The sequence below is a fragment of the Salvelinus alpinus genome, chromosome 6 (assembly GCF_045679555.1).
Source record: "Salvelinus alpinus chromosome 6, SLU_Salpinus.1, whole genome shotgun sequence".
NCBI classification, from domain to species: Eukaryota; Metazoa; Chordata; class Actinopteri; order Salmoniformes; family Salmonidae; genus Salvelinus; species Salvelinus alpinus.
Window position 1 is genome coordinate 60,128,997 of NC_092091.1, and position 17,039 is coordinate 60,146,035.

A 17,039-nucleotide genomic window follows, 5' to 3' on the forward strand; every position below is an offset into this window, starting at 1 on the left:
TCACCCATTGTCTGGCTTGACTTGATAAACGGGTAGTTGGTTATCCTCTATGCAACCGCTGTGTCAGATTTCAAAATAAACTTTACGGAAAAATAATTATCTGAGAACGGCGCTCAGAGCACAATCCAGCCAAAGAAATAGTCGCCATTTTGGCGTCAACAGAAGCTACAAAAACACTATAAATATGCACTTACCTTCGAATAACTTCATCAGAAGGCACTCCCAGGATTCCCAGTTTGACAGAAATGACTGAAAAGTTCCATAAAGCCCATCATTTAGCCACTTGTTGTTAGCATGTTCAGCCCACGAATCCATTTTCATGACGCACGAGAAATCCCTCCAGACAAAAACTCAAAAAGTTCCGTTACAGGTCGTAGAATCAGGTCAAATGATGTTTGCAATCCATATTTAGTATGTGTTTTACATTAATCATCAATAAGAATCCAACCGGAGAATTTCATTGTCTGAAGAAAGAGCATTGGAACGAGAGCTCTCTCTCTTGCTCGCGCGCAAAACGAGACTGAGATTTGTGACGACCACTCACTAAAATAGCTCCTATGAGCCCCTCCTTTATAGTAGAATCATAAGACTAAAATCTAAAGACGGTGACATCTAGTGGAAGCCCTAGGAAGTGTTTGCTTTTCCATAACTAGAATGGGTATCATTTGGCACTGTTTTGAAAATCGAGTTCTCACTTCCTGTGTGGAAGTCTTCTCAGGTTTTTGTCTGTCAAATGAGTTCTGTTCTACTTACAGACATAATTCAAACAGTTTTAGAAACTTCAGAGTGTTTTCTATACAATAGTAATAATAATATGCATGTATTACCTTCTGGGGCAGAGTAGGAGGAAATTCCGTTTGGGTACGCAATTCGTTCAAAGTGGAAACACCGCCCCCTGTCCATAACAGGATTTATTAACCTTGTTTGTATTGAGAAGGTAAAACAATGTAGCAGCCATGTGAAGGGTTAATTCTGTTCCAGAGCAGCACTGGGTGGGGAGGAGCATGTTGATGTCACTTTGCTAAAGTGAAACATAAATTACTAAACAAGCTGTATGTCACACGCATGAATAAACTCTTAAACACTTCAGACATCTCTCTTAAACCACTACACAGCCTCCTATGTTTTTTAAACCACAGTATATACTAAAGAAAAACCAGAGAACACGCTTACACTATTTTACACAGACACGGGTGAGTAGAGATTTACAAGGATCGGTGAATAAATATTACTGTGTACATTTATTTGATGGTAATCTCCTGTTTTTATCTACAGTACCTATGTTTAACTATATTTATTAAATGTAAAAAATGATACTGTATGTAGTACGGCTAAATAACTTTAATCAAGATTGGTTAATATCCCTTAATGCCGTGTTGACAATGGCACTGAAACTATTGACAGCTGACTCATTCCAGGAAATGGAATATTTGTTAATAGAAAATTGTGTCAAGGCCCAAGGCCATTTGAAACCAGATAAGCCAATGATGACACATACCAAGAAGACTATGTTAAAAAAAATACACCATTACTTTGATGTAACATCATGCATAGACATAGATATTCCAAAAACATACATATTGTATTAATGACTGATTGATTATAATCTGGACCTGGAGTCTATTATTCTTTTGATCTGAAGGTTTGCTGCAATTTGCTAAATGAAAACGTTGAACTTTAACTGTGCTTTACAGTTTCGACTTTGCTCTCTCTCTCTCTCTCTCTCTAGATATGTCTTCCTCCAGCATTCTACGTTCTGAAGAGCAGTTCCTGTGCTCTATCTGTCTGGATGTGTTCACTGAGCCAGTCTCGACTTCATGTGGACACAACTTCTGCATGGTCTGTATCACAAAGTACTGGGATAGCAAGGACCTGTGCCAATGTCCACTGTGTCAGGAGAAATTCTACAGACAACCTGTGTTTCGTGTTAACACAACGTTCAGAGAGGTGGTAGAGCATTATAAAAAGTTGAGAGACAGAGGTAAAGATGAGTCCCCTGCCATACCTGGAAAAGTGCCCTGTGACGTCTGCACTGGGACTAAGCGCAAGGCCCTGAAGTCCTGCCTGGTGTGTCTGGCTTCTTACTGTGAGACTCACCTGGATCCTCATCAGATTGCCCCACCCTTAAAGAGACACAAACTGATCGACCCTGTGGAGAACCTGGAAGACAGGATCTGTAAGAAGCACGAAAGACTCCTGGAGATGTTCTGTAGGACTGACCAGACGTGTGTGTGTCAGTTCTGCATTGAGGGAGACCACAAGACTCATGACACTGTCCCTATAGAGGAAGAGTGTGGAGAGAGGAAGGCTCACTTGGAGAAAACTGAGGCAGAAGAAGAGCAAATTATCCAGGAGCAACTGAAGAAGGTTAAAGACATCAAACTCTCAGTAGATCTCAGCAAGAGAGATGCAGAGAGAGAGATAGCAGAGAGCATACAGGTCTTCACTGCTCTGGTGCGCTCCATTGAGAAAAGCCAGGTTGAGCTTATTAAAGGGATTGAGGAGAAGCAGAAAGCAGCAGAGAGGCAGGCTGAAGGGTTCATTAAAGAGCTGGAGCAGGAAATCAATGAGCTAAAGAGAAGAAGCACTGATCTGAAGCAGCTCTCACAGACTGAGGACCACCTCCAACTTCTCCAGAACTATCCATTACTAGTGTGCACCCCTCCACCCACCAAGGACTGGTCTGAGATCAGTGTTCACAGTGATCTGTGTGTGGGGACTGTGAGGAGAGCTGTGTCCCAGCTGGAAGAAGCACTGAGTAAAGAGATGGAGAAGTTGCCTGAGGTCAAACTGCAGAGGATTCAGCAGTATGCAGTGGATGTGACTCTGGACCCTGATACAGCAAATCTCTATCTCATCCTGTCTGAGGATGGGAAACAAGTAAGACGTGGAAACACACCACAGAATCTTCCTCCCAATCCAAAAAGGTTTGATGGTCATCGATTTGTCCTTGGAAAGGATGGCTTCTCCTCAGGAAGATTTTACTATGAGGTGACGGTTAAGGGTAAGACAAGATGGAATTTAGGAGTGGCCAGAGAGTCCACTGACAGGAAGGGGAAAATCAAAATGAGAACTGAGGATGGACTCTGGACTGTGTCCCGGAACTATGAGAATTTGTACAAAGCCGGTACCTCCCCCCCTGTTCTCCTCTGCTTGAGAAAGAAGCCCCTGAAGGTGGGGGTGTTTGTGGACTATGAGGAGGGTCTGGTCTCCTTTTATGATGTGGAGTCCAGGTCTCATATCTACTCTTACACAGGCTGCACCTTTACAGAGAAACTCTTTCCATTCTTCGGCCCCTCTGATAATGATGATGGTCAAAACTCAGCCCCTCTCATCATCGCTCCTGTCAATCGCACATACTGATTAAGCAATGCAGAGGGAACAGTTAATTAACTAATTACATTCACAAATCTTTGAATATATCAGTTTAGAAATGATCATATTTAGCCAGTTGACATGACACATTATTATATTTTCCATGGATGTCCTCTGTAATCTCATCATCAAATGAAAATTGAAACTTCTTAACTCTGTTAGGACAGATTGAATATTACTGGGGGAGGGGTGGTCCAAAATATGGGAGGGTTGTCAAACATTTTTTATTGCTTTGGAGAGGGTTGTGTGGCTTTTGGGGGTTACAGGGGAGGGTAGTGTATTTTTTTCCCGGGTTTACATTCACCATTCTGCTCGTATTTTCCCTACAAACAATGGCTCGACTTACTTTTGATATTACCCTAATAAAGTTTAGAAACGTTTGGGGAAGGTTTGGTATGGTGTGGCTATTATTAAGCCTTAGCTACTGCAGGCCTGTGATATGAAGGCAGTGCGCCCCGGCGCTCCAGCTGACTACGACAGTTGAACTTGAGGTGAGGGAGACAGTTTCAGGCCTACCAGAGTTACTCCATTAATCTACCAATATAATGCTCATCTTTATACAAAATATTCAGATTGAAGGCCTATACATTTGCCTTCCTTCTGTGTGTATATGTCCGTGTAGCAGACGCAGTAGCCATCTGACATAAAGAAATGCATGTCAGTGTCATAGCATGCCACCTGCATATCTCTCTCTGGGGTTAGGCCTAAGCTTATTTTCCTATATAGATGTTACGTATATATATATTTATTTAAATGTTACTATCATACAGTGGACACCTAAGCCTATCGGCCTTTGCATGCAATGCCCAATGTGTCACCGCCTGGTACGGCAACTGCAACACCCACAACCGCAAAGCTGTCAAGAGGGAGCGGCGGTCTGCCAAACGCATTACCGGGGGCAAACTTCTCGCCCTCCTGGGCACCTACAGCCCCCGATGCCATAGGAAGGTCAAAAAGTTCATCAAGGACATCAACCACCCGAGCCACTGCCTGTTCACCCCGCTATCATTCAGAAGGCGAGGCCAGTACAGGTGCATTAAAGCAGGGACCGAGAGACTGAAAAACAGCTTCTATCTCAAGGCCATCTGACTGACTAATCAGCCATCTCCAGCACATCAGAGGCAGCTGCCTATTGACATAGATTAGGAATCACTGGCCACTTCTAGAAATGGATCACTAGCCACTTTAATAATGTTTCTGTATCTAGCATTACTCATCTTATATGTATAAACTGCACTCCGCACTATTCTACGGTATCTTAGTCACTTTTGAATTGTATTTACATATTGTGTCACCCGTCCTTGTTTTTGAAGGAAAAGCACATTTTCTGTCCATTAAAATAACATCAAATTGATCAGAAATATAGTGTAGACATTGACATATTCAGAGAAATGAAGGCTATTGCATGCGAGAAATTGCCAAGAAACTGAAGCTCTCGTACAACGCTGTGTACTACTCCCCTCACAGAACAGCGTCATTAAATAGTCCCTGCAAAACACCAATCTCAACATCAACAGTGAAGAGGCCACTCCGGGATGCTGGCCTTTTAGGCAGAGTTCCTCTGTCCAGTGTCTGTGTTCTTTTGCCCATCTTAATCTTTTCTTTTTATTGGCCAGTCTGAGATATGGCTTTTTCTTTGCAACTCTGCCTAGAAGGCCAGAATCCCAGATTCGCCTCTTCACATTTGTCGTTGAGACTGGTGCTTTGCGGGTACTATTTAATGAAGCTGCCAGTTGAGGACTTGTGAGGCGTCTGTTTCTCAAACTAGACGCTCTAATGTACTTGTCCTCTTGCTCAGTTGCGCACCGGGGCCTCCCACTCCTCTTTATATTCTGGTTAGAGCCAGTTTGCGCTGTTCTGTGAAGGGAGTAGTACACAGCGTTGTACGAGATCTTCAGTTTCTTGGCAATTTCTTGGAATAGCCTTTATTTCTCAGAGCAAAAATAGACTGACAAGTTTCAGAAGGAAGTACTGGGACATTTTGAGCCTGTAATCGAACCCACAAATGCTGAAGCTCCAGATACTCAACTAGTCTAAAGAAGGCCAGTTTTATTGCTTCTTTAAACAGGACAACAGTTTTCCGCTGTGCTAACATAATTGCAAAAGGGTTTTCTAATGATCAATTAACCTTATAAAACGATACATTTGGATTAGCTAACACAACGTGCCATTGGAACACAAGAGTGATGATTGCTGATAATGGGACTCTGCACGCCTATGTAGATATTCCATAAAAAATCAGCCGTTTCCAGCTGCAATAGTCATTTACAACATTAACAATGTCTATACTGTATTTCTGATCAATTTGATGTTATTTTAATGGACAGAAAATATTATTTTCTATCAAAATCAAGGACATTTCTAAGTGACCCCAAACATTTGAACGGTAGTGTATACATGTATGTATTCATTCTTAATCCATTCCTTACTTAGATTTACATGTATTTTGGGTATATGTTATGAAACTGTTAGATATTCATTGTTAGATATTACTGCACTGTCGGAGCTAGAAGCACAAGCATTTTCGCTACACACGCAATAACATCTGCTAAACCCGAGTATGTGAACAATACATTTGATTTGATTTGAAGGGCGATAGTCCAGTGTCACTTTGATTATGTCTGCACATCATGGTTCACCAGCAGCCCCAAACATCTAAAGAATAAGCTACCAGCTAAACAAGCTTCTAATAATTGTACTTAAACTCCCCCTCACACTCATCTAGAGGTTGTATCTATGTAATGTGTCTGTATCGATGCAATGTGTCTGTGTCTATGCAATGTGTCTGTATCTCTGTAATATGTCTGTATCTCTGTAATGTGTCTGTATCTCTGTAATGTGTCTGTATCTATGTAATTGTATACGTATTTATGTTTAAAAAAAATAGGGTCCACAATGGAAATACTGTATGACCCTGACTTCATTGTTCAATCCCGGTCACTTAAGAAAATCTTTGTGTATATATGTGTTTTCTTTACTGACAAATAAAATCAATCTGATCTCTGCAGCGTCCAATTGATGAATGGAAAGAGACATCTGTTACAAAAAAACTAATTTTTGTTATGACATTCAGAGATTGTCAAGCCAAACCTTCAATACTGGGTAAGCCTACAAGGTAGGGAGGGATGTATTTTCTGTTTGTCAAGATTGACATAGTCTATTTATTGTGGTGTTGAAAATGCAAACCATGATATTGAAGTGCCCAAAGTCGGTGTGCTTTGTTTATTGGTTGTGTGGTGCACAGTAGCGATGTGTGGAGAAATTCACCCGGGGAAGCCAGAAAAACAGCCATATTACAACCTATGTGTTGTGTTATTTGCGTTGTTTGCTGTATAATGTTTGATCATATTCCTTGCCACCATGATATATAGATCTAAGGCCGAGACAATAAGACACAGTGGCAGAATAAATTCAAACAAACCTTTGTTTCATCACAAAACCAGAGAGCAACCTTTGTCCGGTGAAGTCCACAAGGCATATTGCATGGAACAAACAGTTACATGACCTACACCAAGTTAACGTTTCTGACATTTTCGGACCACTAATGATTTAGAACCACGGAGAGTTACCGCAAGTCGCAAAGAAAAAAGGAGCTGCTTCCACTATTCCAGCACCATTTCAACTTCAACATTTCAACATCCTCTTATGCTTAGTCTAATTCAGTGAAAGTCACCAAAAACAATTTAGTCCAATCAACGTAAGCTAAATATGATGTGGCTGTCAATGGTTCTGACTTCTGTGTGTGTTTGTGTGTGTACGTACAGACACTCCAATGCCATCCTCTCTTTCATGGAGATGAAACGGTCTATCACTCTGTCATACACTACACACTTTGATTTTTGTCGTCCTAGGCTACTTGGCTACATTGCTTGCTCACTAGTTTAACTTCATTTCATTGGCAACATTAGCTAGTTACAGTAACATTAGCCTTCTACATCAAGCTACATATTGAACTTCCATCCTCTCAGACCAGGGGCACAATGTATGTATTTATGGTTGGATCAGAATCGCCATTATAATCAGTGTCCAGTATGGAGAATTAAGTAGAACCACAAGTCCAAATCCCTATCTCCATCCGTGGTTAATTTAGGAAAGAGACAATTTTATCTAGCTAGCTAGCCACCAAAGGACAACAACACAAAGAGATGCAAGAATTCAAGTTGTTTCTGTCGATGACTCATGCTCTCGATGCGATTGGAGAGAAGCCAAATCCAAACCAGCTTCTATTGACACTTTTTTTTGGTGCTCCAGGACCATTCACAGTTGAGCTCACTCAGTTTAGCACTGATTGGCTATTATTTCATACTTTTTTATCAAGGGAGGCCAAATGCTCGCTGGCTTCCCTTGCATTCAATGCTATGGGCTGCAACAATGTCATACTCTTTTAAACCAGACAGCATCAGATAGATGGCCTACACATACTGAGACAGAGCGACGCTGTTTCGCTCGTGCCTCTTGCGAATTGAAGGAAAATTATGAAACTAAGAGAGACGATAGATCAATTATTTAATATGTTTTCATTTTTCTCTTGGTCCATGAATATATGAGTACAGAATTACAATCTCACAAAGCAGTAATGACCCAATGTTGAAACAATTTAGGGATTTACGGCCAGTACAGGTCTGGAACGATGCACCAATTTGATTGTATTTTAACCAAAGCTCAAGATCACAGTCTTGGCATCGTAAAGGACCATAACTGTATTACCATTATTGCTCTTTGTTTTTGTTGTCAATTGTCTGTCAGTGTTGTTTTATCTGTTGTTGTTAATGGATGCTGTGTGGGTTGTCTGCCATTTTGTTATGTCCTGCAGATTTGTTTTTTAAACTCCAATAAAATATATGAAATAGACAAACTCAATAAACAGTAATGACTCAATGTGGCCACAATTTAGGGATTGTCAGTTATGATCATGTGTTGCCTTTAACATAAGACAACCTCAGTATTTGTAGGACCTGCATTTCATTAGACTTCTTCAGGCACCACAAGCAGCAGATGCAGGCTTTCAGCATACAGCGAACACAGGCATTTTCCTACAGACATTCTGCATTTCTCCTTTCACCCATTGTCTGGCTTGACTTGATAAACTGGTAGTTGGTATAAGTCAAAGTGAGTATGTTTAAAGGCACAATCTGGGACATTTATTGCTTCTTAATTAATGGTCAAATCTGACAAGAATTCATTCCAATGTGGAATTAGAATTCTGTTGTTGTTGATGCCTGAAAACCTTCCATACACCTGCAATAGGTCCTTGTTTCACATTTCTGATTCACACTTATTCTACCTAGATCTGTAAAACAATTATAACACTCCTGTTTAAACTGTCAAGCTTGTTTGTATTGAGAAGGTAAAACAATGTAGCAGCTATGTGAAGGGTTAACTCTGCTACAGAGCAGCACTGGGTGGGGAGGAGCATGTTGATGTCACTTTGCTAAAGTGAAACTAAAGTTGCTGAACGTGCTGTATGTTGCACACACGAATAAACTCTCTAAAACACTTCAGACATCTCTCTTAAACCACTACACAGTCTCCTATGTTTTTAAAACTACAGTAAATACTAGAGAAAAATCGGAGAAAAACGCTTACACTATTTTAAACAGAAACAGGTAAGTAGATTTACAAGGATGGGTGAATAAATATTACTGTGTATATTTATTTTTATCGTAATCTCCTGTTTTCTTCATCTACAGTACCAATGTTTAACTATACTTAGTAAATTGACGAATTTATACTGCATGTAGTACGGTTAATCAACTTTAATCAAGATTGGATAATGTCCAGGGACCTGTGCCGTGTTTACAATGTCACTGAATCTCTCGAGAGCTGACTCATTCCAGGAAATGGAAAATGCTCCGTTAAAAAACATATATATTGTGTTAATGACTATTGATTATAATCTGGAGCTGGAGTCTATTATTATTTTGATTTTAAGGTTTGCTGCAATTTGCTAAATAAAAATGTTGAACTTTAACTGGTTTACATTTTCGACTTTGCTCTCTCTCTCTCTAGATATGTCTTCCTCCAGCATTCTCCAGTCTGAAGAGCAGTTCCTGTGCTCTATCTGTCTGGATGTGTTCACTGAGCCAGTCACCACTTCATGTGGACACAGCTTCTGCATTGCCTGTATCACAAAGTACTGGGATAGCAAGGACCTGTGCCAATGTCCACTGTGTAAGGAGAAGTTCTACAGACAACCTGAGCTTCGTGTTAACACAACATTAAGAGAGGTTGTAGAGAATTTTAAAAAGATGAGAGACAGAGGTAAAGATGAGTCCCCTGCCATACCTGGAAAAGTGCCCTGTGACGTCTGCACTGGGACGAAGCTCAGTGCCATGAAGTCCTGCCTGGTGTGTCTGGCCTCTTACTGTGAGACTCACCTGGAACCTCATCAGATAGCTCCAGCCTTCAAGAGACACAAACTGATCGACCCTGTGGAGAACCTGGAAGACAGGATCTGTAAGAAACATGACAGACTCCTGGAGATGTTCTGTAGGACTGACCAGACATGTGTGTGTCAGTTCTGCACTGAGGCAGAACACAAGACTCATGACACTGTCCCTATAGAGGAAGAGTGTGGAGAGAGGAAGGCACAGCTGGGGAAAACTGAGGTGGAAGTGCAGCTGATTATCCAGGAACGAATGCAGAAGGTTAAAGACATCAAACTCTCAGTAGATCTCAGCAAGAGAGATGCAGAGAGGGAGATTGCAGACAGCGTTCACGTCTTCACTGCTCTGGTGCGCTCCATTGAGAAAAGCCAGGCTGAGCTCTTTGAGGTGATTGAGGAGAAGCAGAAAGCAGCAGAGAGGCAGGCTGAAGGGTTCATTAAAGAGCTGGAGCAGGAAATCACTGAGCTGAAGAGGAGAAGCACTGAACTGAAGCAGCTCTCACACACTGAGGACCACCTCCAACTTCTCCAGAACTACCCATTACTAGTGTGCATCCCTCCACACACCAAGGACTGGTCTGAGATCAGTGTTCACAGTGATCTGTGTGTGAGGACTGTGAGGACAGCTGTGTCTCACCTGGAGGAGACACTGAATAAAGAGATGGAGAAGCTGCCTGAAGTCAAACTGAAGAGGATTCAGCAGTATGCAATGGATGTGACTCTGGACCCTGATACAGCAAATCTCTATCTCATCCTGTCTGAAGATGGGAAACAAGTAAGATGTGGAGACACACCACAGAATCTTCCTGACAACCCAAAAAGGTTTAATAAGTATTTAATTGTCCTTGGAAAGAATGGCTTCTCCTCAGGGAGATTTTACTATGAGGTGATTGTTAAGGGGATGACTAGATGGACTTTAGGAGTGGCCAGAGAGTCCACAGACAGGAAGGGGATTATCACACTGAGACCTGAAGATGGACTCTGTGTTGTGTACCAAAGGGATGTAAACGTGTACAAAGCCAGTAACTCCCCCCCTGTCCTCCTCTCCCTGAGAGAGAAGCCCCAGAAGGTGGGGGTGTTTGTGGACTATGAGGAGGGTCTGGTCTCCTTTTATGATGTGGAGGCCAAGTCTCATATCTACTCTTTCACTGGCTGCACCTTTACAGAGAAACTCTATCCATACTTCGGCCCCTCTGATAATGATGATTGTCAAAACTCAGCCCCTCTCATCATCTCTCCTGTCAAACACACATGCTGATTAAACGATGGAAAGGAAACTCTAAAATGCACATTTGCAAATTGTAAACATGCTGACATGTCACATGATTTGAATATCCACATTGTCCTCTGAAATTGTATCCTCAAATTAGAATTCAAAGTGTTCTGTACATCTTAACATGGATAATAAATGTTTGTATTTACTGAGTAATGACTATTAACTGGAATTAAAGTTATGTTGCTTTGATTATTCATGTAATTTACCCATAATTGTTACAGACTGAAAACGATCCTTTAAAGTGACGTTCCTTTTCTCTGTTTCTCTCAACCTCTTGTTCTCTCTCAAAGTGAATGTGATGATCAAGGACGTACTCAGCCTTTGAACTTGTTTTGGATGTAGGTGAATGTGACAAGACTTTAAAGCGCAAATCCACAGTTGAAACAGTAACAAAGTGCTTTGGTAAAAAGCTGAGGGATGTGCCTGGATATAATTAACCACTCTCAGATTAATAGACAGATCTATGGATATAAGGACTGACCATCCATTATATCAAAAATATAGTTTTGACCATGTTTTGAGGCAATACAGTTTATTTTTACATTTAAAAATGTTTACAAAAATTGGAGAGAAACAAGCTTATATTTTGGGTTCAAATGGAGTGTGACAGTTGAACTAAGCTGATGAGGCATTTATAAGTCATATGTTTCAAGAATCAATAGGTGTATATCATCCAAAAATGGATTTTGAAACTACAGAATGCCCCTTCTAGCTTGTTGTTGCTACTGTATAAGTGAATGTGGTAAAATACATACTCAGCCTTTGAGCTGGTTACACAGTTCTGCACTTCGATAAAGGACATACTTTTCCAATAAGCTGGCTGTGGATCCAAGACAGTGAATATAATATAACCTGTCTTCAGCAGGTTGTTGGTTTAGGATAGTGATTTCGATAAGACACGTACTTTTCCTTTGAGCTGGTGGTGGATGTAGGTGAGGATGAGACCAGGGATCTTCAACAGGGTTCTGATGAAGGAGCCTTTGGCCACGTTGCCCAGGTTGTAGTGGGCCAGACGCAGCATAGACAACAGGATGAGGGTCAGTGGCAGGTGGGATTTATCTCCTGATGTCCACCACAGGGTACAGGAAAATAAGAGTTAGAAATAGACAAACTCATACAGGATAGACCTGGGTTCACAATGTATTTGTTTTCTTTCAGATACTTTGAGCAGGTATGGAGTGCCAGATGAGCGGAGTCTGTACTTTTGGGACTATTCCATTTCTTCTGTTGCATCAGGAAAGCTCAATTAAGTGCAGCTAATGTATTTGACAGAAAAACAAATACTATGAACCCTTTCATTGTATGAATTAAATATACTGTTTTATTGTTGGGTGTATATATATATTGTTTTTAGGACTTCCTGACACAAACCCATGTCCCCCATAGAACGGATCCTCTCCTGCAACACAGCTCTCACAAACACAGATGGACATAGCTTGTTATCCTTTCTTGTATTACCCGCCACAAAAATGTGATCAAAAATATGATTGGTTAAAACGTATGAAGGGAATAGAGATACAGTCATATACGGTCCCTTTGTTCATCGATACAGTATTACAAACTCAATAAGCAGTAATGACCCAATGTTGCCACAATTTAGGGATTGTCAGTTATGATCATTCATTGCCTCTGACATAAGACAACCTCAGCACTTGTAGAACCTGCATTTCATATATTAAACTAATTTAAAACATCCTCATCAGAGTAATGGCTCTTTAATATTTGATCCACTGTAGTAAAATTATCCTGTTAACAGATGAGGGAGAAAACCTTTTCAAAATTCAGAAATCACAAACTTTAACAAATGTCCATGTAGGAACGTTTCTGTTATGCTAGTCAGTTGTATTTGTCAAAATTGTATTAGATGTACCAATTCAAGACAAGACGCGAACATGATCATCATTACCACAATCCCAAAATTCATTTGAGATACAAAACACTTGTAGTGTACCGTGGTAGTGGTGACAAAATAACAGTGATGACATGGAATGCATTTTCAAAATCAATCACAATACTTTCACTCAAGAGGCTTATTAACTTAAAAACATCAACTCTACAGCCTGTAAAATAGCACCAAACTACACTAACAGTATTCTTGATGGATGTACTTCTGTTACCTAAAACATTTGTCACAAAAACACATTGTGCTTTGAAAAAATCCAAAGCTTTCATGTAACGTGTTCCATAACTTAATAAACAGGTTACCAAAAATGTTGTTGTCCCTGGAAGTGGCGTAATATCATGGAAACGTTAGGAATGCCTTTTGATTTCCGTCTTCTGGTTTGGTCAAGCAAAAAGCCCTCCTGCATAAGTCTACAACAATAAACAAATGGAGTGTTAAACTTTACTATTCTCTTCATCAGCATCATTTTGGGTATATCCTCACCTACATCCGGGGTGGCAGGTAGCCTAGTGGTTAGAGCGTTGGGCCAGTAACCGAAAGGTTGGTGGCTCGAATCTCTGAGCTGACAAGGTAAAAATCTGTTGTTCTGCCCCTGAACAAGGCAATTAACCCACAGTTCCCAGGCCGCCATTGTAAATAAGAATTTGTTCTTAACACACTTGCCTAGTTAAAAATATTAAATCTGACTCTAGATTATGGAGGTAAATGAATGTATTCTCTGTTGGAAAAGTTTTGTTAACTCACCGTGGGCTTCATCTCACCACCGCCTCCATCTGCCTCCGGCCGATCCCTTCCCGCCATATTCTTACTGTTCTCTACAAACTCCTAAAGAGGGAGAGAGAGAAAGAATGAGATAACAGGGTAAGTTTGGTGTAAAATGTGCACAAACACTATTCGCTATATAGAAATGGAGTAAAAGTGGTACTCTGTAAAAACAAAGGCTATGTTCCATTATCCACAATAACAAACCAGTAAGATTGTACGGTGTGATATATTGGAATGCTAGTGTGGATAATGGAACAGAGACATATACAGTGGTGTAAAGTACTTAAGCAAAAATACTTTAATGTACTACTTAAGTAGTTTTTTTTTAGGTATCTGTACTTTACTATTTATATTTTTGCCAACTTTTACTTTTACTTCAGTACATTCTTAAAGAAAATAAGGTACTTTTTGCTCCATACATTTTCCCTGACACCCAAAAGTACTCGTTACATTTTGACAGGAAAATGGTCTAATTCACACACTATTCAAGAGAACATCCCTGGTCATCCCTACTGCCTCTGATCTGGCTAAACACAAATGCTTTGTTTGTAAATGATGTCTGAGTGTTGGAGTGTGCCCCTGGCTATCCGTCGATAAAAAAAATAAAGAAAATTGTGCCGTCTGGTTTGCTTAATGTAAGGATTTTTAAAATTATTTATACTTTTACTTTTGATACTTAAGTACATTTTAGCAATTCCATTTACTTTTGATACTTAAGTATATTTAAAACCAAATACTTTTAGTAGTATTTCACTGGGTAACTTTCACTTTTACTTTAGTCATTTTCTATTAAGGTATCTTTACTTTTACTCAAGTATGACGATTTGGGTACTTTTTCCACCTCAGCATTTATAAGGCAACTTCCCGATTCTCCATCCTTCTTCCAAAGTGAGCACAACATGAATTGAACAACAGTGGAAACTCCCTCTAGCCAATTATTACACCAATCCATTCCTTTTAAATCCATGACAGGTGGAGAATCAGGACGCAGCCATAACCTCCCACCCACCCATCCTCCTTCCCTCACCATGAGGGCCTTGTCCATGTAGAACTCTCGGCCGGGGCTGCCGTCGTTGTGCTTGGTGTCCACGGCGAAGCAGAGGAAGAGCACGTCCACCACGATCTCAAAGACAGACAGGAAGCAGTGGGCTACCAGCCAGGAGAACAGGCAGACGATGAGCAGGGGCAGCACCCACACCGTGTAGTCCCGCTGGTAGTTGAGCGACAACAAGCCAGCGAATGCCGTGCACGAGACGATCAGTACCTGGACTTACAACACAGACACACACATGGACGAAGGGAAAGATGGAGAGAAAGGGGGGTGGGAAAGGGAGAAAAGAGGAAAGAGAAAAGAGAAAGAGAGAGAAAGATGGACGTAGAGAAAAAGAGAGACAATGATTAGTATTATTATACTAGAAAAATAAACACATAATGAACTGACAATAAACAATCCAAAATTGGCGTCGCTGTGCGGCCGTTACCTTTCCCAGGAAGAGGACAAAGTCCCTCACGGTGTTGATGGTGGCCACGCTGAGGGCATTCTCTACCAGGAGGACGAAGGCGTCACATGTCGACGTACAGAAACTGGTGATGTTGAAACCTGTCGCCGTGTACGCGTTCTGTGGTGAAAACAGACAAACAAGAGACAGAAGTATCATCAATAGCAATTTGTGATTGCTGTCATCTTGTAATGAGTCTCCCTTATCAAATAGATTGTTGTCAATGATATTACGTGTAATAGTAAGAATAATCAACATCTCAGATGACAATCAATCTGATTCTGATCGAACACTTAGCAGCAGATGCAGGCTTTCAGCATACAGCAAGAACAGGCATTTTCCTACAAACAGAAAATACATTGAGCTTTAGTTCTCCACCCATTGTCTGGCTTGACTTGATAAACTGGTAGTTGTCATAAGTGAAAATGTGTATGTTTGGGCTAGACGTGCCGCTAGCGGCCCACCTCGACAACATCCGGTGAAATTGCAGAGCGCGAAATTCAAAAATACTAAATTCGTAATATTAAACATTCATGAACATACGAGTGTCTTACATCATTTAAAAGCTTAACTTCTTGTTTATCCAGCCGCTTTGTCATATTTCAAAAAGGCTTTACGGCGAAAGCACACCATGCGATTATCTGAGGACAGCGCCCCACATACAAAAGCATTAAAAACATTTTCCAACCAAGCAGATGCATCGCGAAAGTCAGAAATAGCGATAAAATAAATCCCTTACCTTTGAAGATCTTCATCTGGTTGCAATCACAAGGGTCCCAGTTACATAACAAATGGTCCTTTTGTTCGATATACCACCCTGCATACCACTGCTGGCTTGCTTCTGAAGCTAAGCAGGGTTGGTCCTGGTCAGTCCCTGGATGGGAGACCAGGTGCTGCTGGAAGTGGTGTTGGAGGGCCAGTAGGAGGCACTCTTTCCTCTGGTCTAAACAAAGATCCCAATGCCCCAGGGCAGTGATTGGGGACACTGCTCTGTGTAGGGTGCCGTCTTTCGGATGGGACGTTAAACGGGTGTCCTGACTCTCTGAGGTCATTAAAGATCCCATGGCACTTATCGTAAGAGTAGGGGTGTTAACCCCGGTGTCCTGGCTAAATTCCCAATCTGGCCCTCAACCATCACGGTCACCTAATAATCCCCAGTTTACAATTGGCTCATTCATCCCCCTCCTCTCCCCTGTAACTATTCCCCAGGTCGTTGCTGCAAATGAGAACGTGTTCTCAGTCAACTTACCTGGTAAAATAACGGTAAAATAAAATAAAAAAATTAATTAAATAAATCCCAAAAAGGTTAGTTTATTTGGTGCGCTTCATTCAATAATCCACCTGTTTCCCCTCATTCAAAATGCATACAAAATGAATCCCAAACGTTACCAATAAACTTGGTCCAATCATGTCAAACAACGTTCCTAATCAATCCTCAGGTACCCTAATATGTAAATAAATGATCAAATTTAAGACGGAAAATAGTATATTCAATACCGGAGATAAATAACCAAGTGCTCGCCCTCACCGGAGAGCGTCACAAACATTTTCCAACCAAGCAGATGCATCACGAAAGTCAGAAATAGCAATAAAATAAATCACTTACCTTTGAAGATCTTCATCTTTTTGCAGTCCCAAGGGTCCCAGTTACACAATGAATGGTCATTTTGTTCGATAAAGTACTTATTTTTATGCCAAAAAATTACGGTTTATTTGGCGCGTTTGATTCTGAAATACACCTGTTCCAACTCGCCCAACATGCCTACAAAGGAATCTAAAAAGTTACCTGTAAACTTGGTCCAAACATTTCAAACAGGGGGCATTTCTAATGCCCCC

General features: G+C 40.9%; 3 protein-coding genes and 1 long non-coding RNA gene across 4 annotated transcripts in view; 2 read left to right on the forward strand and 2 right to left on the reverse strand.

Moving 5' to 3' along the window:
* Positions 1 to 504, reverse strand: part of LOC139579037 (uncharacterized) — a 945-nt gene extending 441 nt beyond the window's left edge. The window contains exon 1 of the long non-coding RNA XR_011675666.1: positions 195 to 504. This is a non-coding gene — a long non-coding RNA (uncharacterized lncRNA). The remainder of the gene's footprint in view (positions 1 to 194) is intronic.
* A 521-nt stretch (positions 505 to 1,025) lies between these two features.
* LOC139579035 (E3 ubiquitin-protein ligase TRIM21-like) lies at positions 1,026 to 6,380 on the forward strand. The gene is made up of 2 exons (XM_071407246.1): positions 1,026 to 1,193; positions 1,730 to 6,380. The coding sequence occupies exon 2, from the start codon at positions 1,732 to 1,734 to the stop codon at positions 3,361 to 3,363; it is 1,632 nt and encodes a 543-aa protein (XP_071263347.1). The 5' UTR covers positions 1,026 to 1,193; positions 1,730 to 1,731; the 3' UTR covers positions 3,364 to 6,380.
* A 2,413-nt stretch (positions 6,381 to 8,793) lies between these two features.
* LOC139579038 (E3 ubiquitin-protein ligase TRIM21-like) lies at positions 8,794 to 11,228 on the forward strand. The gene is made up of 2 exons (XM_071407248.1): positions 8,794 to 8,981; positions 9,385 to 11,228. The coding sequence occupies exon 2, from the start codon at positions 9,387 to 9,389 to the stop codon at positions 11,016 to 11,018; it is 1,632 nt and encodes a 543-aa protein (XP_071263349.1). The 5' UTR covers positions 8,794 to 8,981; positions 9,385 to 9,386; the 3' UTR covers positions 11,019 to 11,228.
* Positions 11,229 to 13,639: 2,411 nt separating this feature from the next.
* LOC139579736 (choline transporter-like protein 1) lies at positions 13,640 to 15,540 on the reverse strand. Its single transcript, XM_071408559.1, has 4 exons — positions 15,526 to 15,540; positions 15,186 to 15,323; positions 14,732 to 14,968; positions 13,640 to 13,764 (listed from the first exon to the last, which is right to left on the reverse strand). Exons 1-4 carry the CDS (start codon positions 15,538 to 15,540, stop codon positions 13,675 to 13,677), a joined length of 480 nt encoding a protein of 159 aa, XP_071264660.1. The 3' UTR covers positions 13,640 to 13,674.
* Positions 15,541 to 17,039: the final 1,499 nt, after the last annotated feature.